Below are 26180 nucleotides of genomic sequence, written 5' to 3' on the forward strand. Positions count from 1 at the left end.
AACTTTTGTATCACCCACCATTTTCAAAGGAAAGGAAAGGAAAAGAAAGATTTATATAGAAATAAATTTTATTGTAATTAATAATGTAATAAATTAAAACCAAAATATTTTGATTCATTCTGATCTTTTATAACTGACATATGTGTAGAGCATTTCTAATCAACACCCAACAAGAGCTGGCCACCTTCTCTGGTGGAGCTTTTCCATATCAGATATTCCTTTATGCAAACCTTTCGCTGTATTCATCACTGACAGCACTCATATCCAACGGAAAAAATCTAAATGCAAATGAAAGAAATGTACCTTAAAGGACATACCGAGGCCTATTTCTTTAGCGATATCACCCTAATATTCTGCTTTAACACTGCCTAAGAAATTGGCATGACCATTTTAAAAGTTTTTAATAAGGTTACTGCCAATACTGTTTCAAAATTTTTCATACTGTTCTTTGTAAATAGGTTTAATGGGGTGTGTTGTACTGCATAAGTTTTCTAATCTGCAGACCAGGAAAATATGCTCTTTGCTTTTCACTTCCCTAATTATTGAGAATTTATCCATTAAACATAAAACTCCTAGCTAAGTACTGAAGGGAATCCGATTTTCAGTCCATTGAAGACATTCAGAAAAAAAAACAAAAAAACAACCAAACTGTTAAAAGGGCTTACAAAAGATGACTTCCAGAAATGTTTCTGTGTTTGGTAGAAACTTGTGGAACAGCATGTAGAAGCCAAAGGCAATTATTTTAAAGGGAATAAATTGTAAGGTTGAAATATTTCATTGCAAAAGTCTTGTTAGCCACACTGCATATGTCCACACAGAACTCTTTTAGCGAATCAATACCTTCAGAGAGAGAGAGAGAGAGAGAGAGAGAGAGAGAGAGAGAGAGAGAGAGAGAGAGAGAGAGCCACATCTCCATACCTCTATCCAAAATGGCATAATTGGGATACCCTGTGCTGGGTTTCCAATCACAGACTTCCCTTCCAGAAAGCTAAATCCTTGCTTAAGGGGTGAGCATGCATCAGTCTTATTTTCAATATGAGGAGTCAACTTCATGCCTGTATTAGAATACATGAAAATCACATGCTTTATTAGGGTACATTTCCATGAATTATCAATGAGTCAATTTTGGTTGCTCAAGCTTATTTGCATAACTCTGCAATTTCAGATAAAAATTTGAACACCCTTTGTGCATTATTAAGACAAAATTAATGTCTGATGTTCAAGGCTTAGACCTAAATAGATGTCAGATGAGCTAATGAGGCTATTGGCAGAGAAGAAAAATACATGGGATGCATATAAATTATCAGGGGATACACAAACCTACAGCAAACATAAACAAAGCTGTAATCTAGTCACAAAGATCGTTAGCAAGCTAAGGAAAATTACTAGAAGTCTCTGCAAATAATACAAAAAAAAAAAAAAAAGTAACAGAGAATTTACTTATGTTAAAACCAGAAGAAAAGGAATGAATCACATTGGTCCACTAGAAACAAATGGTATAACTGTTGAAAATCCAATTCAGGCTGCTGACAAACTGAACAGATATTTTGCATCTACAATCACATATGAGAAATTTTTTAGGGATACCAGACGTATTAAATTCTGATGGGAAGTGAAATGATTTTGTGATAATTGAGAAGAAAAGTAGAAGAGAAATTGTTGAAGCTAAAAATAAATAACCTTGGGTGAATGGGATCTATTCAGTTATAGTAAGAGAGGCAACAAGAGAGTAAGCAAACCTTTAGCCATAAATTATGGCTAAATCCTTGGATTCAGGGAAGGTCCCTATGGATTGGAGATATGCAAATGTCTCCCCAGTTCACAAGAGGGAATCAAAGGATGAAATGAGTAATTACAGACCTCTAAGCTTGATTCTGTTCCAGGGAAATAATGAAGTCACTGGTTAAAGAAGCAATGCTGGACCATCTAAACAGGAATGCAGTCACAACATGGATATGTTAAGGGGCAATCTTTTCTGGTCAACCTGATAGAGAACTCAGTAACAAAGAAAAAAATGAATGCAAAAAGTAATTTTGATATCATATACACTCATGAGGCAAAAAAATTATGACCACCTACCTCATAGCATGTTGGGCCATCTTTCACTGTGATAACCACTTACAAATAGTGTGGAATAGATTCCATGAAACCACTGAAGGTGTCATCAGGTATCCTAGACCAGTAGTGCGCAAACTTATTTTGCTTGCGAGATAAGTTTGTGCACTACTGGTCTAGGATATTCTTATTAAATATAAAATTAACGTGGCCCTCTCAATGTAAACCTCAAGGTAGGATGACCAGATTTTTAGAGAACAAAAATGGCATTTTATAAATTATGTAGTGAAAAATTTTATTCGAGTACTGAGAAAGGAATAAAAAAATTGCTTCCTTTTTAATTTACACATTAAAATAATTGTTTAATATTTGAATTGAATACAGTAAAAACAACAAATCAAATTCATATTCTTCAATTGAAATTACAAAACAAAAAATTGACAATTACAAAACAAAACAATAAAAAATGAACAATAACAAAACAAAACAAATAATGAGAAGGATGAGCCTGGATAACTGATAATATTTGGTCCATATTTGAAATTGCTAATCTCATGTCATCTTCTGGATCAAGTCTGGAATGCTGTTTTGTTTTTATAGATGTTAATTTTGAGAAAACAACCTCACATAAATATATAAACCCAAAAGGTAGCAATGTTTGTATCGCCAATTTCAATAATTGTGGATACTTGTATCAAAGAGAAAAGTATCCACAATTATTGAAATTGGCGATACAATAACAATAATTGTGGATACTTGTCTCAAAAAGAAAGCCAAAATTTTTCACAAGTTGTAGCCTTGAAATGAGCATGTAATGCTTCGTCAGATGACAGGTCAATAAAATTTTCCTTTTGCTGAATGGTAATTTCGGAACATGATATTTGGAGCAATTTCCTTTACTTTGCCTTTTAAAACGTTTATTTTCTCCTATTAATGCAGCCGCACCATCACTACAATTATTGAAATTGGCGATACAATAACAATAATTGTGGATACTTGTCTCAAAAAGAAAGCCAAAATTTTTCACAAGTTGTAGCCTTGAAATGAGCATGTAATTCTTCGTCAGATGACAGGTCAATAAAATTTTCCTTTTGCCAAATGGTAATTTTGGAACATGAAGAAATATCAAAAACAAAGGAATCACGAATCCAATACAACTTTTTTTCTGGAGAACCATTAAATCGTTTGGAAAAATTCTTAATTAGCATTATCAGGTGGGTGGCAATGATATCTCTAAATTGTAAAATGTCAATATTATTGCTTTTAACAAAATCAGAAAAACATGGGAACATTTCAGTGTTATTACGCTCAAATTCAGTTTTCCAAAATTAAGCTTCTTTTTGAAAGCTTCTATTTTATCTCTGAGTATTAATATATTTCTTCCCTGTCTTTGAAGACTTAAATTAAAATCATTAATTTTTTCAAATATATGAACAAGGTAACTAAGTTTTTCCAAGCCATTTCTGATTTGTAAACAATTGAGCAAGGTTCTGATTTATAGCTGATAAAAACAATAAAACTTCATGTTTGAGGTCAAAAAGATGTCACAACTCTTTACCAGTGGACAACCACCTCACTTTCATATATAAAAGAAGCGTTTCATAAGCGGATCCCATTTTGTTACAAAGTATAGTGAAAAGTCTGCTATTTAAGCTTCTTCTTTTACTAAAGTTGATCGTGCTTACTGCATCTTTCAAAACTTCATGCAAATCAGTTTGCATTTCCTTTGCTACTAATGCTTCCCTATATATATAATGCAATGATTAAAAATGATATTTGGAGCAATTTCCTTTACTTTGCCTTTTAAACCTTTATTTTCTCCTATTAATGCGGCTGCATTAATAGGAGAAAATAATTTCCATGTTAGATTATGTGTTTGAAAGAAAATATTCATAACATCAAAAATCTTCTTGCCAGTCATTCTTCCTTCCAAAGCTTTGCAAAATAGAAAATCTTCCAAAATATCTCTCTCATAGCAATATCTGACATATACAATAAGTTGAGCAAGGTTTGAAATATCTGTGGATTCATCTAACTGTATTGCAAAAATTGGACTTTTAATGGATTTAATAAATTGAATTTTATGTTGTCTGCAATAACTGAAATACGATGCGAGACTGTCTCTGGATAGAGGAATGGTTTTTAAATCATTGCTGTACTTTTCTCCATGCATAATTGAAATAATTTTTATTGCAGCAGGCAGAACAAGAGATTCAGCAATAGTATGTGATTTCAAATTTTTTCCTATTAAATACGAAACTTCCAACGATGCTCTTAAAGCTTTACAAGGAACTGCTGTATGTTTCTTCATGAAAGATTTCTGACCTTGTATGACATCAGCGTGGCTTTTGAAAAAGGATTCAGTTTTCTTTATTAGCTCTGGATGTTTCGTATGTTAAGTGCCTTTTTAATTTAACAGGGTTCATGCTTTCATTAGCCAGTTTTTCGTAACGTATTAAGCACATAGGATGTTGCTCATTATCAACAACACTTTAGGTGAAGCCATACTTCATAAATTCCTCTTGATACTTTCTATTCTTTTTCATTCCTTTTGATTTAGAATTTGATGGCTCTCCACCAGAAATTGATGGTAGCACTAACTTGGAATAATATTAGTGTCTCAAATTTTCACATGATATAATATTTCTTACTTTATTAGCTTCTGAAGTACCTGTAGCAATAATACTGTTGTCACTCTTCGGTTGTTTTGTTCTGATTACCAAGTTGTCCATGGTAAAATATGAATTTTTTTATTTTTAAAAACAACGATAACAATGAAACGTGCAACATAAAAAGTAGCAGAAGAATGAAAAACACATCCAAGTTGATATGAAAGCACCGAATTACGAAGCAGAATAAAGCGTGCATGCAACATATTTGCTATATATATTTACTGTTACTGCATATTCGCACCTTTGGCCTTTAGGCAATTTGAGCATTTGTGCTATAGCAGGAGTGGCTAACTTAATTTGTGATGCAATCTACTTTTTTCCTTTGAAATGTACCGATCTGCCATCTCAAAAATTTCATTGCACAAGGTGCACAAATCGAAGGATGACTGTATATTTAAAATTCATTGTGATCGACTGAAATTAAATCCGCGATCGACTCGTTGGCCACCCCTGTGCTATACGATAGGAAGCACAAATTAAGAGTTAAAGGGATTAACTGAGTAGTAATGAGAAGTATTAATACATATTGGGAAGTTGCACTAATCAGCCGCTTTCTGTATGTCCATAGTCAGTGAGAAAATTAAGGTGTATTCCCGATGCAGTAGGGTTCATTCGTAGCTCAGACTTAGTTCAAGTAGTAAGGTCTCTGCACCTACAGCATTGAAAAAGTAATTTTAACAACAGGTGTTTAGCTTTTATATGCACAAAAAATAAATTTATTTAAAAATTTCCATGACTGCTTTAATTTATCTGGCAACCCCTCTGGGTGTCGCACCTCACAGTTTGCACACCACTGTCCTAGACCATATGGACAGAAGTATGACCAGGAGTTCATCAACAGGGCAAAGCACTGTCATGGACTGGCAAATGCTGCATTCCTCTGCATTCCATCCCACAGATATTCGATGGAATTGATGTTGGGGAATTTGGTGGCCAGGAAAGCACACATAAAATGATTAAGAATGGTCCTTGAACCATTCCTGCATAATGGGGGCTTATGATATGGGGTGCTGTCTTGTTGAAAGAGTCAAGTGTTATCGGAATATACGGTCACCATGTAGGGCAAAACTTGGTCCAAACACTGCTGAAGTAGGATCTGACAGTGACGGTGTGATCAATGGGGATGAGGGGACCTGGTGTTGTTCCTGAAACCATAATACCACTGCACCAGCATATTTTTGTCAAACCATGCAGTCTGGTTGGAGCACAGCTGTTCACCTGTTAGCCATCAAATACATAACTGTCCATCAACATGACAGAGCTGGAACCATGATTCTTCAGCCTAGACAACTTTTTTCCAGTCATCCAATGCCCAGGAATGGTGCTCCTCTGCCTATAAGCTTGCTTCTTTGCTTCATTTGTTACAACTAATACCAATAATTATGTTTTGTCACATGAAAGCTTTTTTGTTGTTTATGTGTTTGTTCCTTAACTTTTAATCATCACAGCATGTATGCAGACCACTGTAGTGTGTATCAGTTGGAGAGGGAAAGCATCAATATGACTGGCACACTGCATGACTTTTCCTTTGCTATTTGTTATATTATTCAGTTTTATTTCATCCTTTTTCTGATTATTATGTCACCCTGAACTGTATGGAATGAGTTTCTTAATCAGCTATAAAATTTTGTAACAAATAATTATTAGAAATATCTAAAGAGTTCTAGAACATATCATTGCTAGGAATGTGATTATATACATTTAACTTATAAATAAAAATTTATCAAAGACTTACTCATCAAGATTTAATTTTGGTACAAGCTCAAGACTCTCTATTTTGTTTTTTTTCTTAAGTTTCTGAAATTTCTTCTGTGAACTATTAAATTTTTTTAGATGCTTCCACTTATTCTGTCTGTCTTCTGCATCATCTTCGCTTTCTGCCTTTTCTGTTGCCAACTTCTTTTTGGTATAAGGAAATGTTCTTCTGAGCTTCTTACAGAGAGTAAGAACTTCTTGTCGGCCAGTTACAAATATCAAAATTCCACCATCTGGTAAACTTCTGTGAATTTTACAAACCTAGACAAGACAAAATTTTAAAATTCCAATTCAAGAAAACTACAGAAAAATATTGTGGTCCAAGCTCCAAGGCAGGACCATGCAAACTTTTAAGGCCATAGAGTGAAAGTGAGATACTTGGGATTCACAGAGGACAATACCAGGAATTTTTGTCAATTCTCATCCCCTTTCATTTATGACGGGAAAATATCGACAAAGTCTGACACAGAAGTCTAGAAGAATACATATATAGAGCCTGTATATTATTATAAAATGCTTGACCACCTGCAATAATGGAAATCTAAACTTTTCACTACCCTCTTTCATCCTCCAAAATACACACACTAGGAATACAAACTACTTTAAAAAAATAATAATAATAATAAGTAATTTTAGTGGGTGCTCAACTGTCAGTGAAACTAGGAATATTTTCTGTAATCAAGATGTTTGGAACAGAACTAGATGTCTTCAAAGTGCAAATATTATTAACCAGTTGTTATTTCTCAAGTGTAATGAAGGGTGCATGGTTATCCATGGATAACCATGCATCATAAGAACTAATAACTTAAATCAAAAATGAACTGAAGGCCTTATCGTGAAATATTAATTTTTTTCCCATTTTGGTTTTTATAGCCAAATCCCACTCTAATATTTTGCTATAAAAGGTAAAAATGGAAAAATATATATACATATTTAAAAGCATTTATGTACACAGTTTTTTAATTTTTATAAACTTACAAATTCCTTGAAACTCCACTGCATACTGTCCAAGTCACTCCAGATTATGTGCATACTGTCCAAAAATTCACTTGTAAAAGTGGTTAAGAGAAATTGTTAATTGGGGGTATTACAGGAGTCATCGAAAAGATACGTGTTAGTGGCTAGGACCAACATTACACAGGCACTTTCCTCAAGTACTTGTGTGTAACTTTGAACTACCATATGAGGCAATGTAGCTGGTGCCCAAATTGCTAGCAGACAGAGGACACAAAGGACAGGGAAAAACTTGTTTAAACAGCTATAAAGGATACATCAGTTTAATAAAAAGTAATAAAGGCTATAATGGATATATCAGGGTAATAAAATACAAAAATAAATCTGTCTATGAATCTGTCAAGTGTGTTGTAAAAACAAATGAATGTATGTGGGCTTTTGGTCATGTCAATTAACAATGATATCATAGGGTTAACTGAGAAATCGTATCATTCAAAGATATGAGACAAAGAATTTCATTATGGTGAATACAATTAACATGTACAGATGGGAGAGGAAGAGATGAACAGAGATTGGGGGGGGGGGAATATGCTTCTTATCAAAAGCTGTCCAAAGGTGACTAGATCATTTCCAGAATTTGATTAAGCCCAGGCTGTTTAATGTGAGATGTTCAGTCTGTGTAATGTGAGATGACTAGTGCAAAGGAATGAAAATCTACATAACATGAATGGGCAAGCAAGTTCAACTGCTTTGTTATGGGTGACTAAATTCACCATTTATAGATGGGAAATTGTGCACCAGCACTACACCAAGTAAGATTTTTTAACCAACTGAATGGCTGTTATTTCATTGCAGCATGTCAGAAAAGGCATAAGATGATCAAATGTTCTTGATCTGGTACTTACCAAGGATTATTATTAATGATATGTTAGTTCAAGAACTATTAGTGCACAGTGACCACTACTCACTAGTTCCAGCACTGTTTATGTCATAAAATAAGTACTGTTCAAAATAATTTGTGGTCAAAGGAAAAGGGCTTCAATTTCATTTGTATATATGTATATAGTGTGAACTTCATATGTATTCTGTGAACTTCAATTTCATATGTATATAGTGTGAACTGAATTATTTCTTGGGTTCTAGTTGAAGAGACAACTACAGTAAGACCTTGCTGTTCATGGGATTACATTTCTGAAAATGTCTAAAAAATGTAAATCTGCAAAAGGGAGTAGATAAGGGGGATGTTCACCTCCACCAATTCTTCATGTTCACATGAAGAATTGGTGGAGGTGTAGACTGCAAAGCCTTGGTAACCAGACACTTGGGAGGTGGGGGGCTTAAGCAGGATGAATGGAAGTATATATTTTCACCATTAGAAAAGATAAAGACTAGAGGGGCGCACAAATATAAAACCTTAGAGAGCAACAGAAGCCTGCATCTCATGAAGCTTACCATTGGGCAGTGTGTTGTAGATCACTAGAATAAATTAGTAAATTAATTAAATCTCAAAGTAGCTGAGGCAGCGAGTTTGGCTCAGTTCAAAGCAGAATTTTGTGGTCGCATTTTAGCAATGGAAAATTATAAATTATTTGGAAAAGGTTTTTTAAACATCTACCAAAAAAAAAAAAAAAAAAAATCAACTTCCTCAAATCATTTAACCATTCTAATTCTAACATTTACTAAACAGCTCATCTTCATATTTTTAACTCATACATTTCTTGCAAGGCACAGAAAAAAGACTGGCAGGCCTGAGTTTGCATGATCCTGGTTTAGGGTTTCAATACACTTGCATTTTTTTTTTTTTTTTTTTTTTTAAGAATAAAACTGGAAAAGGAAATAAGGGAAAAAAAATTTTTTTTTCAAGGGATAAAATGCATTGGAGAAAAGTTTTTAACAATAGTATAATCCATTACACACTTTCCATAACAACATAAGAAGCAACAAATAATTATTCTACACTGTCTGTTAATTTAATTTTTCCATATATTGGGAAAACAAATACATATCTCTCAACTCACATATGCATTCTTCACAAAAACTAACGTATGGGATGAATTTTTACTCCAGCAGCACATCTGTTTTAGCTATAGATTTCAAAAGTACTCTGCTCCAAACATTGAAAATGTTAATCAACTTAGGGAAAAAGTTTTCCTACAAATCTCTTTGTGTTTGTCAAGGAAAATAAACAAGGCTGTGAACCTAGGTAAAAATCACATTCCAAAAAACTATAAGCTGAGCACAGCCACCTAGAAAAAAAAGTTAAGATCTCTGACTAGAATAAAAACTCCACTGTTTTCACTCATTAAGCATATTTCAATTTGTAACACATTATGGATCTCAAGGAACCACTTAAAAATTGTGGTTGGATTTATATTATGCCCTTATCCATCTTTCAGAAGGAGCTGGCATCTCCTCCTTGAGAAGTTCAGTCTATCAACTTCCCTTCCAGGATTGTAGTCTTATTTAAGTTAGCCAGATGAGCTGCCATCTCCACTGCAATATTAAAGAACAAAGCAATGGCATACTCCATGTTCAATTTGATAAATCAATCTGACAGTCTTGTTGGAGTGGCCAAACCCCACAAGATTCCAGCAACACATCTGGTTACAGATTCCAGAGGATGCAAATATAAGGAATCTCTCTCTCTCTCTCTTATTTATTTATTTTTTTTTTGTTTCTTCTGTGTACTCTGCTCCAAATCCTGAGTATGTTGATATCCTTAGAGAAGAAGTTTCCTTAAAAACTTTCAAACAACAACATCAGGTTCTCTTTCTGTCATCTAGCAGCAACCAACAGCATCATTCTTACATGCAGCCAACAGCATGATATATGCAATCTTAGTTCCCATTACCATATCCTCCCAGCTCAAAGGTCAGACTAGTACATTCATCATTAACATCAGCAGGGATGCTTCACTTATTTACAAGCCTACAGGCACTTGGGATAACCCCTCTTGAAATCAGCTTGGTTGGCATACTAAAATAAACTGATCATATAACAGTTTTAGCAACCAGGTATATTCATAAATACAGGCTGTCCTTATTTTCTAATATGGTGCACCTGGTTTTTGTACAGTTAGATAACCAATGCAGCGAAATAGATACCCTGAGTTTGATGTCACTACTATTCACTTCTTCGCCACAAATACCCACCAATTGGGAAATAGGAAGCTACAATAATATCTAATACCATTCAATTTGTGCTGGAACAGCAAAACTAAGGAATCTGACTATTTCTGCACTTATGATTTATTTTTATTTGGAGCAAGAATATCTGTGACTAGAATTCACAATGTAGATGCCTTTTCTTTTTTTTTTATGGGTTTGGGCACTTACCAATAGTGCTGTATGATTGTTATATACAATTTGTACGATGCATGTTTTTGTCTTTGTTTATCACTGAAAAGTTGTTTACAGTGAGTCATCAATAATACATGTTTTTAAAAATTCATCCAAGGATAAGTAAGAAAGTCATCTCAAAATGTATCTCCATTCCCACTTTTATCCTCATATATTACACATACATGTGTTTATGAAAGCTAATTATGTTGCGATTTTTTGTTCAAGGTATATACATAAGTAAGCCTTTAATGTTTTTACTCCAGAATAATATGAATAATTAACTTATTTTTCCTTAAAAAAAATTACAGAATATTTATAATTACACTGGAGGCACTTTGAAGGTTTGTAGATGAACAATGGTTAACCACAACAAAGCTGAAATTTAAAATGGGGAATAAAAACAATGCAGAAAAGAATAATATGAAAATAAAAATTGTTCCATGGAGTGCAACAAGGGGTAGGAAAATGACATTTGTATAGGAGTAAAATGGCATATGTTGTATAGGAGTAAAAAGCTATGAAATAAGTTTATTCAGATCACAAACACAAATAGTACTCATGTTAGACATTAATGTTTATCAAATTGTCCAATGTCACATAAAAAATATGCTGGAATCACAGAACCACCCTGTCAATTTTCACAAATAATATTTCCTTCTGAATATTCTTAACACCTTGCTAAGCTGTCTTTTACATATGCCAGTTTCAGCACTGTCTTCAAATAACTGCATAACTAAAAATTGCATGGACTGAAGCTAAGTGAGCAAGGTTGCCAACTAGCTGTGTTTTGAATAGATAGGAAATTATGTGGTCTTTGGGAAGCATGTCACAAACCAGACACATCACTGGGGGAGCTACAAGCATGTACACCGATGAGCGAAAACATTATGACCAGCGAGTCGTTATGCAAATCAAAGCAACTGCAGGTGGTGGTGGTAGTAGTAGTAGTAGTAGTAGTAGTGGCATGTGATGCAAGAAAGCAAATGTATGAGCTTATGCAGCATCAGCAAAAAAAAAAAAAAAAAAAAAAAAAATCACACCATTCCCTCCAAATGCCTGTCCAGTTCCTCCTTAAATTTATTCAACCTATCAACTTCCACAACGACAGATGGAAGTTTGTTCCAGCAATTAACCACCCGCTGGCTAAAGGCAAATTTCCGCACATCTATTCTACATCTGTCTTTTCTTAATTTGAATTTATGCTCCCTTAGATTCGTAATCTGAACAAGTGGAAGGATCCCATCAGAATTCAGCGTGCTCAACCCATTCAAGGCCTTATACACCCCAATCAGATCACCAGGTGGCTAGTCTCCAGTCACTGAAATTTGCAGAACTTAAGCCTCTCTTGGTAAGAGGATCCCTTCATTCCCCTCTCCAATCTTGTTGCCCTTCTCTGTACACGCTCAAGTAAATCTACATCCTTCCTAAAATGAGGCCTCCAGACCTGTACGCAGTACTCAAGCCATGGCCTGACCATTGCCTTATACAAAGGGATAATCACCTCCTTTTCCCTGCTAGCAAAATTCCTATATATCATTGACAAAACCCCATGACCTGCCCTGGCAGCTTGTCTGCATTGCTCAGAAAACTTCATATCTGCCTGCGCAATTACTCACAGGTCTTTTTCATTTTCTACCACCTTAAGTGTAGTACCACACAGTTGGTACGTTTCTCTGGGGTTACTTCTACCCATATGTAGTACTTTGCATTTGTCAAGGTTAAACTTCAGTTGCCACTTCTTAGCCCATCTGCCCAAATTATCTAGATCCTGTTGCAGTAGCACACTGCCATTACTGTCATTAACAACCCTGCCAACCTTTGTATCATCTGCAAACTTCGACATTAAGCCTGATATACCTTCATCAATATCATTGATGAATATACAAAACAACAGTGTACCTAACACCAAACCCTGTGGGACTCCACTAATAACATTAGTCCAAGAAGAGCAGCACCCACTGATTACCACCCTCTGTCTTCTAGCACTTAACCATCCTTTTATCCATTGTAGCAACTTACCCTTAATACCATTCTGCTCCAATTTGTAAAATAGTCTTCCATGCGCAACAGTGTCAAAAGCTTTCCTGAAATCCAAATATATGATATCAAAATTATTTTTCGCATCCAGTTCCTTTGTAACCACATCATAATATCCTATCAAATTTGTCAGACAAGACTTTCCCTTAACAAACCCATGCTGTGTCTGAATTATTGCTGCAGTCTTGTCTAGATGATCCTGCAATGCATCTTTAACCAGTGACTCCATTATTTTACCAGGAACAGAAGTTAAACTAACTGGTCTGTAATTACTCGTGTCACCCTTCGATCCCCCTTTGTGAATTGGGGATACATTTGCACATCTCCAGTCCGTGGGAACCTCCCCTGAGTCCAAGGATGCTCTCATAATTATGGCTAAGGGTTTGCTTAGTTGCTTTGCCGCCTCCTTTAATATAACTGGATAGATCCCATCCACCCCAGGTGCTTTTCTTACGTTTAACTTCAACAATTTCTCTTCCACTTTGCTCTCGGTTATTACAAAATCATTAAGTATCCTGCTACAATTTGATAACCTTCTGCTATTTTCAAACGTTAATAATTCCTCACGTGTGAATGTAGATGCAAAGTACTCATTCAGTTTGTTTGCTATCTGAGCAGGATCATCAACAGTCGAACCATCGATGTCAAGTGGACCAATCAGATTCATCCCCTTCCTTTTAGAGTTTATATAAATAAAGAAATCCTTGCTGTTTTTCTTAGCATCTTTTGCCAAGGATTTCTCATAATCTGCCTTCGCCTGCCGAACCTCCTTTGTGACCTGATTACAGAATAACTTATATCTGCCATAGGCTTCTGAGTTGCTTGATAATTTATATTATCAAGGTTGAATAAATTGTTCATTGATAGGTTGAATAAATTGTTCATTGATAGGTTGAATAAATTGTTCATTGATAGGTTGAATAAATTGTTCATTGATAGGTTGAATAAATTGTTCATTGATAGGTTGAATAAATTGTTCATTGATAGGTTGAATAAATTGTTCATTGTACTCATTCAAGTCATTAGGCCTATAACACACTCCTACGGCACGTGTGCGGGTCGGGAGACAGTATAAAAAACACCTGATACTGAGCTCCATTAATCAGTGTTATCTTGTTCTTCAGATGGGAAAGGCAGAGGACTTAAGTGAGTTTGACAAAGGCCAAATTGTAATAGCCAGATGACTGGGTCAGAGCATATCTGAGACGGCACAGCTGGTGGGGTGCTCACAGTCAGCCGTGGTTAGTACCTACTGAAAGTGGTCAGAGGAGGGAAAACCCACAAACCGCCGGAGAGGTGTTGGACGACCACAGCTCATCGATGCGTGAGGTGAGTGAAGGCTCTCCCGGATGGTACATAGCAACTAGCCGGTAATTGGAATGCTGCTGATGGGAGTAATGTGTCACAACACACAGTACATCGAACCCTGCTGAAAATGTGTCTGCGTAGCTGCTCCGAGTGCCCATGCTAACCACAGTTTACTGGCGATAGTGCCTACAAAGGGCATGCGAGAATCGAAACTGGACCTTGAGTGACTGGAAGATGGTCATCTGGTTCGATGAATCACATTTCCTGTTGCACCATGTGGACGGCCAGCTATGTGTGCGTCGTTTACCTGGGGAAGTGATGGTGCCTAGATGCACCATGGGATGAAAACAAGCCGGTGGCAGTGGTGTCATGCTATGGGTGATGTTCTGTCATCCATGTGCCGGGCACTCTGACATCTACCACCTACCTAAACATCATTGCTGACCAGGTATACCCTTTCATGGCAATGGTCTTCCCCTCTGGCAGTGCTGCCTTTCAGCAGGATAATGCACAATGCCACACTGTCCGAATTGTTTGGGACTAGTTTGCGGAACATGAGGAAGACTTCCAGGTATTTCCCTGGCCTCTAAATTCCCCAGACATCAATCCCATCGAGCATCTGTGGTTTGTGTTGGAACAGCGACTCCAATCTGTGGCGTCTCAACAATGGACCTTACAGGAGTTAAAGGATCTGCTGGTTAAGTGTTGGTACCAGATAGCACAAGACACATTTAGAAATCTTCTAGCGTCCATGCCTCGCCCAGCACGAGCTGTTTTGGCTGCACTTGGAGGACCAACATCATATTAGGTGGGTGGTCATAATGTTTTGGCTCATCGGTGTACCTGCAAGATGGAATACAATCCTGCAAGAAATCCACCATGCCCTAGCAGCCTCTAATTTGAAAGTTAGGGGTGACACTCTAGTCCACAATACTGTGCACCAATCAAGGTGCACACACGATTGAACTTCCTCAAAGAACAAATGTCCTACAATGAACATAGGTGAAACTACACTAAATGAAAATATGTGAAGAATGCAATGTAATTTTGACAATGACAATGAAATGTGATGCTCTCTATACCCTACAATTCTGGGTGTTGATAGCACTGTTTATTTGGCTTGTCAGTTCACAACATATTCAAGGCTGATTATTTTACTGGCCACCTCCTTCCCAGCCAAGAAGTGCAGTGCAAAATCCAGATGGTTTTGGTGATCGCTTGGAACAGCTGCTGCAGTTCCCACAGCTTTGCAAAGCTAGTGGACAGCTAATCATGAAATAATGGTTGTATCCATCCACTAATGCAGTAAAAATCATACACTAGTTGATGAATGCAAATTATGTGCTGTGCTTCTAGTTTCTGCCAATAATATCATCAATAAAACTCTAAGAAACCAGTTATCATTCTCTGCCATAGCATGCAGACAAACCTTTGCTACAAACCAATAGCCAAGGAATTTCCACTGGTTCATAACAAAGCTTAACCAACAGTGCAGAATCCCTCAATATAAGTCTCATGGTGAATTTGTGTACATTCTGTTATAACCACTTCTTATAGCTCTTACTTGCATAATTTGCATAAATGCACCACAGTTTGTCCTGGTGCACTTCACTGAAATTTCATTGCCTGACTATTGTCCATTCTATATTTTCAGCTCTACATGATTAAACATTTTGTGTCTATACCTTTAAAGTGACCCAATTTAAATTAATTATAACTATTATCTGTGTTATTATAATAACTTTACATAAAAAGCAAAATTTTCAAATACCTTTCTATATGCTTCAGTTATATAATCTTGAGGAGTCTTTTTGTTAAAGTGAATAGTTACTGGATACTGACGTGACTCTACCTGGTAGAAAGAGGAAAAAACAATACTGAAACTGACAAAATTCCAGCAAACAGATAAAAAACAATAATAAGAAAAATATACATATACAATAATGCCTCTTTTCACTGAGCAAAAAAATTGCTAATAACACTCAATTATGATTTAAAATGGTGAGCTACTTTATTCTGTAATAGAGTCTATATCTGTGCTTTCCAAACTGTGGGGATTATCATGAAAGGAAACTATTAAACTAAAACACTATTATACCATGTTGAACAGACAGTTGCAAATTGTAACCAGTAATGCTAACAAGGTACCAACTGCCACCTGAATACAAAAATTAAAATTAAAATTAGAAAATTTCAGAAATAAATAAACAGAAGCCTATGCTCTCACCTAAGGAAGCACAGTGACATGGCTTCCTGCTTAAAGTATGGCACAACTGCTGCTGGAAATAAGCTAGGGAACCCCCCCCCCCCAACTCCACTTAAGCAAAACAGCAAATGCAGGCACCCACTAAAGAAGAAAAAACTTAAAATGAAATGAAGGGAACTACACAACCACTCTTTCTAGAGGCATAAGGCGCCTCCGTAGCCAGGTGGGAAGGAGCAGCAGTGCTTAGTACACGCTTCTTGATTAGACCGGGGTTCGAGCCCGTCACCACCAAATATGGAGGATGCGGAAAGGTCAGGGAATGACCACCGCATATCCCGGAGCAATATGGCCTTAGTTGCTAATGCTCCTAAAAACCAAAATAACAAACAAACAAACAAACAAACAAATAGAGGCATAAACAATATGGAAATTCTCAAACATTTGCATTTTTTCCTGGTTTGCTGTTTAATTTCAGTTAATGGATGTTATGCTGCATATTTGCATTTTGGTTTAACTTATCAATTAGGCAGTCAGCATCTAATTTGCATTTTGGTTTAACTTATCAATTAGACAGTCAGCATCTAATTTGCATTTTTTGTTTTAGTTCATTAGAGTTGTTCCCTACTTAGTGGGGCAATCATATTTAAGACATGTTTTTGGTTGTCATGTCTCTCTTGATTGGTCACATCAGAACATCTATAGTTCTTTTGCTAATACCAAGCCATGACAGAGATGCAAGTGTTTGGAAATTTCCACAGGACCAATGCCTCTTGAAAAAGCAGTATGGCTTCTCTAAACTTTCATTCATTTTTTAGTTCCCCCCATTCTTTAGTGGGTTCTGCATTTATTTTCATTTTATTATTGCATGTGGGTGGCAGTTGGTGCCTTGTCAGCATTAGTGGTTGCAGTTTGCAACTATCTCTTCAACATGGTATACCTGTTTTAATTTCACAAAAATCATTATTTCATTACGTTTTATTTTCATTTTTTAATTATGAAATTATTTTCATACTTCTAAATATTTATGCATACAAAAATCAATAAACAAGGATAGTCATAGAAAATACCCATTATACAGGGTGTCTCAAAAATAACTTCAGAAATGAGTTCCTCATATGTAGACAACAAAAATATTTTATATCAGCATAGTTCCAAAAATGCTTGGTTCCCGAGTTATTAACCAGAATGTCTTACCTTCCACAGGTGATTTCCTTCATCACAAGGTACTGACAGAATCTGGTGGTTTTCCATTTCGACCATGTACTCAAATCAGGAGCAAGCGGATATGCATTTTATGTACAGTTTGGCAAATGGCAATGCTCTAGAGGCTTATACCACAAAAGGTTCCCAGAATGAAGATGTCCAGACAGGAAAATGTTTGAAGGTATCCATCGCCACCTTTGTGGACATGGGAATTTTACACCTCGTGCTGCCGACAGAGGATGACCAAGATCTACGACTCCTGAAGTAGAGGAGGAGATTTCGGATGTTGTGCATGCCACTCCTGGAATCAGCACAAGCAGAATAGCAATGCAACTGGCTGTGCAATGTTTGACTATTTGGAGAGTGCTGCGAGAACAGAATAGCAATGCAACTGACTGTTCAATGTTTGACTATTTGGAGAGTGCTGCGAGAACACCAACTGTATCCTTATCATCTGCAACAGGTACAGGCTGTGTCACCAGCAGATTACCCTGCACAAGTAATGTTCTGCCAGTGGTTCTTGCAGCAGTGTGGTAGAACTCCTCACTTTCCTGCCTTAGTGATATTCACTGATGAAGCACAGTTCACGAGACGGAATCCAAAACTTTCACAATCAGCATGTATAGGCTGAGGAAAACCCACATGAAATTCTTCCACCACATCACCAACAGCAGTTCAGCCTCAACATCTGGGTGGGTGTTTTTGGTGATAAGTTATTTGGGCCCCATGTACTTCCAAACAAACTCACAGGGCAGGTGTACAGAAACTTTCTGGAAAACAACATGCCTGATTTCTTGGACAACACGCCACTGATCATTTGTCAACAAGCACACTTCATGCATGATGGCACTTCCACACATTTTGGCCACCTAGCCCACTATTACCTGAATCAAAGGTTTCCTGGTTGGTGGATAGGTAGAAGTGGACCGACTGCCTGGCCTCCATGCTCACTGATTTAAACCCACTAGATTTCTTCTTGTGGGGCCATTTAAAGTCACTGGTGTATTCAACTCCAGTAGCTGATGTAGAAACTCTCCGCAATCGAGTTGTGGCAGGTTGTGAGACAATACCAAACATGCCACGAATTTGGCATCGTCTTTGCGAGTCCATGAGACATCGATGTGAGGCCTGTATTCAGGCAGAGGGTGGACATTTCGAACAATTACTATAAGGTGATGTGAACAGTTAAGTGTAATAGACAGACCTTCAAAACTCAGAAACCAAGCATTTCCAGAACTATGTTGATATAAAATATTTTTATTGTCAACATATGAGGAACTCATTCCTGAAGTTATGCTGTGTATTTTTGAGACACCCTGTATTTTAGGGCATAAAAGATTAAGGTATGTAAAATGCTAGTTTGAATCACTGAATTACATAACCTAATATTCTGGAACTTCTGTTAGTTTCTCAATCACATATGCTATGTATGATTAAGGAACTTGAAACTGAGACCGATAACGAAGTCATTTTGTCTAATATTAATCTTGTGGATCCCTAATATAAACACAAACCAGTGGTAAAGTTTGTATAGCATCCCTCTTTTTTCAGACAGTTCATAATTTGTATAACAGTTGTATAGAGTTTGGTATAACAACAATTATTTGTTTTGTTACAGTACCTACAGCAAAAAGAAGTGTGACTATGGACAAAATGAAGTACAGATCCATCACTATTGTAACCTGACTGCCTAGGGTAACATGAGAATATAAGTTAGCTGATCTGGAACAGAGGAAACAAATTTTTCTCTATGAGCTATTCTGAGCTTTTACACACCAGTTTTACTGTATGTATGCACATAATATACACAACAAAAGACCACAAGTAGGATCATGTGAATTTGGTGAACTATGAATGGTTAGTCAAACTGCCAATGAACCCTCCAAAAAATAAACAACCAAATGAAATTTTCTGTCCAAAATATTCCTACTTTTATTTAGTTTTAAATATTTCACTAAACTAATGAAAAAAATTTTTTTTACTTGTTTTGTGCTACCAAACTCTGTGCAACTACTGTACAAAATATTTAGACCCCCCCCTCCCCAAAGCCCACTTCCCTCAGTCTTTAATCCTCTCAGATTTCATATGAAATCAATGATAATCAACTGAGACTTTTGCTTGCTATTGTTTTTTAATTATTTCAGAGTTTATTACAGCTTAGTTGTTTATGTAATTTTAATGCTAAACATTGTATTCAATTTACATATAAAAAACAAGTTAAATATAAATATTACATATAAAAACAAGTTACATATAAATATTATTAGCTAACATGAAAATAGTCCACTGATGAAATTATGCAGCAAGTGGATCATGAAACACCTCACTTTTAAATATTACTTTTGCTGCCAGTTTCATATTCTAAAAGTTGCCCTACAATACTGTGCAGGTAAGCTGCAATAAAGGTGACAATTCATATTCCATTAACTGGCGATAATTATAACCAGGTAATGTGCTTCCATTCACTTCAAAACAGTTTTAAGATCAAATAATTTTTCAATAATAATACCATGCAACTTTCTTCTGCCAAAATGGATTCAGATCTATCCATCTATGCAAGAGTCATTTTCTCAGACAGATAGGTCTGTCTGTTTGTCTGTCTGTGGAGGAGTCATTTTCTGCCAGAGAGATCCAGTATTAATGTTTGAAGGGGAACATTTAAACAGTTATATCCTACTGCATTATCCTAGACAGCAGCATGTTTTAGGATGAGAAGACCTTACTTCCTAACATGTACAATTTCCTAATATGACAATTACCAATAACACAGAAAGAAAGAACAATAAAAAAGCATGGTCCAATAACAATAATATGCATATGAATGTTGAAATTATATTCTTCTCATTCAATATACTTGACGATTTGGAGATAAAATAAATTGGTTTTGGAAAGAGCTAATGAATGGATATGAATATCTGACTAGATCAGTGTAAAGTACACATGGTGATAGTTGAATTATAACCACGCACCTATTACCACGTTAGCCACCATTCACACAGATAACAGCCACTATTCACCTAGGCATTAACTCCACTAGACATCTGAAGATGTCCATACAGACCCACAGCCATGCTGCCTGCAAGGCATTCCATAGCATTAACATTTGATATTTGCGTATCCATACGCCTCACTTCCCATTCTAAAACATTACACGAGTGTTCAATTGGATTGAGGTCATGTGAATTTGGATGCCAATCAAGATGAATGATATTTTCACTGTGTAGATCAGTGTAAAGAACACACGGTGATCACCGAATTATAACCACCTACCTTGAGCAGGCTTCCATCCTGCAGTGGATTGATAATGGGTGCAGTTTACCTTTTTTTAACCTATTACCATGTTAGCCACCATTTGCACAGATAATTGCCACTATTCACCTAGGCATTAACTCCACTAGACATCTGAAGATGTCCATACAGACCCACAGCCATGATGCCTGCAAAGCATTCCACAGCGTTAACAGCTGACGGTTATGTGTTCATACACCTCACTTCCCATTCCAAAACATTACATGGGTGTTCGATTGGATTGAGGTCATGTGAATTTGGAAGCCAATCAAGATGAATGATATTTTCACTGTGTTCCTCGAACCATTTGTGCACAGTGTAGGCCTGATGACACAGCACATTATCATCTTGGGATGATCCCGTTTTTGTCTGGGAAAAAAATGCAACATGGCAGGGTGCACATGGTTTCTTAAAAGCTGTCAGTACACCTCACCTGGTGTGAGAAAGAGAGACTGGATGTGTAAAGAAAAAAAGAAAAAACACAATTTAACACACAAAAAACTATAAGATCAGAATGAGAGCAGAAGGTGAATGAGCATGAGTGGGGAAAATGCCTCCTCCCCCCCTGGATTGACTGGTAGACAGATGGCCCATTTATGGCCCCCTGCCCATCCAAGCAGACATCATGCCATGGCTACTTAGCCAGTGTGGGATAGAGCAGTAGCATGCAAACTTATTTCGCTCGAGACCCCCTTTATTAAATATAAAATTGAAGCGACCCCCTCAATGTAAACCCTGACGGAGGATAACCAGATTTTTAGAGAAGAAAAATGGCATTTCATAAATTATGTAGTAGGAAATTTTATTTGAGAACTGAGAAAGGAATAATACAATTGCTTCCTTTTTAATTTGCACATTAAAATAATTGTTTAATATTTTAATTGAATACAGCAAAAACAACAGATCAAATTCTTATTCTTCAATTAAGATTACAAAACAATTAAAATTTAAAAATTACAAAACAAAACAATTAATGAGAAGGATGAATCTGGATAACCGATAATATTTGGACACAATATTTGAAATTGCTGATCTTGTGTCATCTTCTGGATCAAGTCTGGAAAGCTGTTTTGTTTTTATGGCTGTTAATTTTGAGAAAAAAAAACTTCACATAAATATGTAGACCCAAAAGTTAGCAATGTTTGTATTGCCATTTTTGATAATTCTGGATGCTCGCCTTGAAGATATAGCCAAAATTTTTTACAAGTAGTCTTGAAACGAGCACATAATGCTTCATCAGACAAGTCAATAAGATCTTCCTTTTGCTGAATGGTAATTTTGGGACATAAAGAAATTTCAAAAGCAACAGGATCACGAATCCAATACAACTTTTTTTACTGGAGATACATTAAATCATTTAGAAAAATTCTTAATTAGCATTGTTATGTGGGTGGCAATGATATCCCTAAATTTTAAAATGTCAATATTATTGCTATTAACAAAATCAGAAAAGCATGGAAACATTTAAGTATTATTACACTCAAATTCAGTTTTCCAAAGGTTAAGTTTATTTTTGAAAGCTTCTATTTTATCACTGAGTATTAATATATTTGTTCCCTGTCCTTGAAGGCTTAAATTTAAATCATTAAGTTTTTGAAATATATCAACAAGGTGGCTAAGTTTTCCAAGCCATTTTTAATTTGTAAAGAATTGAGCAAGGTTCTGATCTGTATCTGATGAAAACAATAAAACTTCATGTTTGAAGCCATGAAGGATCCCATTTCATGAAAAAGTATATTGAAAAGTCTGCTATTTAAGCTTCTACTTTCAGTAAAGTTGATAACACTTACTGCCTCTTTCAAAACTTCGTGCAAACCAATTTGCATTTCCTATGTTACTAATGCTTCCTTGTGTATAATGCAATGATTAAAAACTATATTTGGAGCAACTTCCTTTACTTTGCTTTTTAGACCTTTATTTTCTCCTGTTAATGCAGCCATCAGTACAAATCACAACACAGTTGTTCCACGTTAGATCATTTGTTTGAAAGAATATATTTATAACATCAAAAATCTTCTCGCCCTAATCTACTAATCTACAAGGGGGATATTTTAGAAAATCCTCCAAAATATCCCCCTTGTAGCAGTATCCAACATACACAATAAGTTGAGCAAGGTTTGAAATATCTCTGGATTCATCTAACTGTATTGCAAAAACTGGACTTTCTCTCAGTCAATTTAATAAATTGAATTTCAACTGTAATACACCGCAAGACTCTCTGGATAGAGGAATGGTATTTAAATCATTGCTGTACTTTTCTCCATGCATAATTGAAATAATTTTTATTGCAGCAGGGAGAATACATCGAATTACAAAGTAGAATAAAGCTTGCATGCAATACTTGATATACATTTACTGTTACCGCACATTTGCATCTCTGGCCTTTAGGTAATATAGTACAGGCAATTTAAGAATTTGTGCTGCTGTAGGAAGCACAAAATAAGGGCTAAAGGGATTAATTGAATAGTACCTCTCAGCATTTGAGTGGTACTGAGAAGTATTAATACATATTGAGAAGTTGCACTAGTCAGCTGTTTACTTTGTGTCCATAGTCATTGAGCAAATTAAGGCGTATCCCCGACGAGGTAGGCAGTAGGGTTCATTTGTATCTCAGACTTATTTCGAGCAGCAAGGGCTCTACACCTACAGTATTGAAAAAATAATTTTAACAACAGGTTTTTTTAGCTTTTATGTACACAAAAAATAAATTTATTTAAAAATTTCTGTGACCCCTTTAATTTATCTGGTGACCCGTCTGGGGGTCACACCCCACAGTCTGTGCACCACTGGAATAGAGCACCAAAACAGGCACTGCAACCAACATAGGGATCCCTTTCCCTATGAACTTTCACTCCTACCAGCTGGGTTGGATGTTCTCTCACTCCCCCCCTCCCCCAGCCTGGGTGGCACACTACCCCCTTCGCACACTACCCAACTGCCATCTCTCAACTCCCACTACCAGGACAGGATGGGCTCTAGTCCTGCGGGACCCTCTGCTGTCTCCCTTTTAACCAAGTGGGCTCCTTCACTACTGCCCCCATTCTTTCTTTCTACCACTTTAACTCCTCTTACTTCCTGTCTTCCCACTATCACCTTCAACCTTTCTTTTTTTTTTTTTTTTTTTTAACTGGGCTCTTCCTGCCTGTAGCTTTGGCTACCAGTGTTTACCTTGCCAGTACTTTCATACTCCTTACTGCACAGCCCACCTCCTCATGGTGCTGCATGTAAACTAGAGTTTTTTGTGTGAAAACAGGCTCCTAGGCTAAGAGGCCAGATGAACAATACAACCAACACAACTCCACACTACATGAATACTCACTAACCTACATAAATCTGGCTTTTACAGAATTTTATATTTATCACACTGCCTGACATGGAGTTGGGAGAAACCCTGGAGCTGCATTACAAATGATACACTTCACCATAACTATACACTTCACCAGTGAAATTCAAGTTCATAGTCAACAGGGGTCCTAGTTTTTGCCAGAAAAAAAATGCCACATATTAAGCAACCACTGCCGCCTTCCTTGTTGGTGGGCACCATGCATGTTCTCTCACTCCATTTGCAGCATATCTTCATTTGGAATATTGTTCTTGCATACCCCATACTATATTGCACAGACTTGCCATTGAGCCTATATAATGCACTGAACCCTTCACTCACCACGAAATATCCACCTTGCATAATCCTTTCCAGCTCGGTCGGCAGAAGGTGGTATCGCCCGCCTGACACCATTCTTTGCATACCTTAACCACATTAGGCCATGAGCAACAGACAAGGCATGCCATTTCCAACATGGAAGCACCCGACACACAAGCTCCCACAATTGTGCCCTTTTGAAACTCCATGATATCTTTACTATATCCCATAACTGCTACTTTATCACTTTGACTTACATGATGCAAATTGCTACTGCTCTAGCATAGGAAGCTGTTCAGTTTTTTATACTGTGAGCTATGTGGAAAGTCCAGGCTATTTAAGAATTTGTGCTGCTGTTTAAGAATTTGTGATGGGGTGGTCATAATTCAGTGATCGCAGAGTGTATATAGGACGCCTATGCAATTACAGAATACAAAAGGTCAATTATTAAGGCTAGTCTGTATGATCATGGTGCATTAAATACTGTCAATAACTTTGAGAAAATCTTATTGTATTGGAGATGAGGAGGAGAGGGATTTAAATTGGTGCCAAAAAACTCTATCCGCTGTGCATGTATTCTGAAGTTTGATGTCAATGAGTAAGAGGAATAAAATAAAGGAAAATCCTCCTGAGAGAGAGAGAGAGAGAATAGTTATTGATACCTTTAACAGAAGTGGAGGGGATTTGAAGAGTCGTGGATTCTCTGTAAAGTCTTCAACTCTTAGTGTTGCTGACATGATTATCATCTTCAAAGGGTTTCCTCTCTGTAAAACAATAATATCATTTCCAATTAAAATAAAACTTAATTGGATTAATCATAAGACATGACACAGGAAATGTACCATAAAATATAAAATGAACATGGTCGAAGTAGTGAAATTATAAGTGTTCCTTTTCAAGATTGTAGAGGTGATATAATCTTTTCCCCTACTACAAACACTTTCATTATGTGTCTTATAAAAATGGGATTAATTTCCAAAAATTTTATAGAAGAAAAAGTCCACGGAATTTTTTGTGCTATGGAATATATACTCAGTGATCAATAAATTATGATCATAATGGTGGTTGTTGTTGTTATTTGGTTTTTAGGAGCATTAGCAACTAAGGCCATATTGCTCCGGGGATATGTGGTGGTCATTCCCTGACCTTTCCGCATCCTCCGTATTTGGTGGTCATGGGCTCGAACCCTGGTCTAATCAAGAAGCGTGTGCTATGCACTGCTGCTCCTGCCCACCTGGCTACGGAGGCTCCATGATCATAATGGACTATGCCACATAGCTCACAGTATACACCAAAAGGACAGAATTTGTGGGCTACCTGGTTCCTGGGCAATGCGATGCTGTCACCCCTCTCACTAGTGAATGAACCCACCACTTGGCAGGTGTATAGGTACACTGCATCACTGCATTCACGTAGATGGTAATTTGATGTCAGTATGGATAAACGTTGTGAGTTAACTGACTTTGAAAGAGGGATGATAGTGGATGCCCAATGCATGAATCACTCTATCGTGGGGGTAGTACAGAAATTGCACTATCCCCGTTCAACAGTATCAAGAGTGTATCAGAATATGCCATTTCCGGAATAACATCTCATTGTAGACGACGCTGTAGTTGGACAAAGGTGGTGGATGAACATGGCCATCGATGTCTGTCTCGCATTGTTTCAGCCAACTGGATAGCAACAGTGGCACAAATCACTGCCACCTTTGATGAGGGAGG

General features: G+C 36.6%; 1 protein-coding gene across 1 annotated transcript in view; it reads right to left on the reverse strand.

Annotated features, from left to right (window-relative positions):
- Nucleotides 1-26180, reverse strand: part of kz (putative ATP-dependent RNA helicase kurz) — a 215910-nt gene that overhangs the window by 141291 nt on the left and 48439 nt on the right. Inside the window, exons 8-10 of the mRNA XM_090368664.1 lie at nucleotides 25122-25223; nucleotides 15894-15974; nucleotides 6463-6743 (exon numbers count right to left, since the gene is read on the reverse strand). Coding sequence (XP_090224790.1) covers nucleotides 6463-6743; nucleotides 15894-15974; nucleotides 25122-25223 — 464 coding nt within the window. The remainder of the gene's footprint in view (nucleotides 1-6462; nucleotides 6744-15893; nucleotides 15975-25121; nucleotides 25224-26180) is intronic.

The sequence above is a fragment of the Mastigoproctus giganteus genome, chromosome 1 (assembly GCF_048544385.1).
Source record: "Mastigoproctus giganteus isolate SK-2022 chromosome 1, ASM4854438v1, whole genome shotgun sequence".
NCBI classification, from domain to species: domain Eukaryota; kingdom Metazoa; phylum Arthropoda; class Arachnida; order Uropygi; family Thelyphonidae; genus Mastigoproctus; species Mastigoproctus giganteus.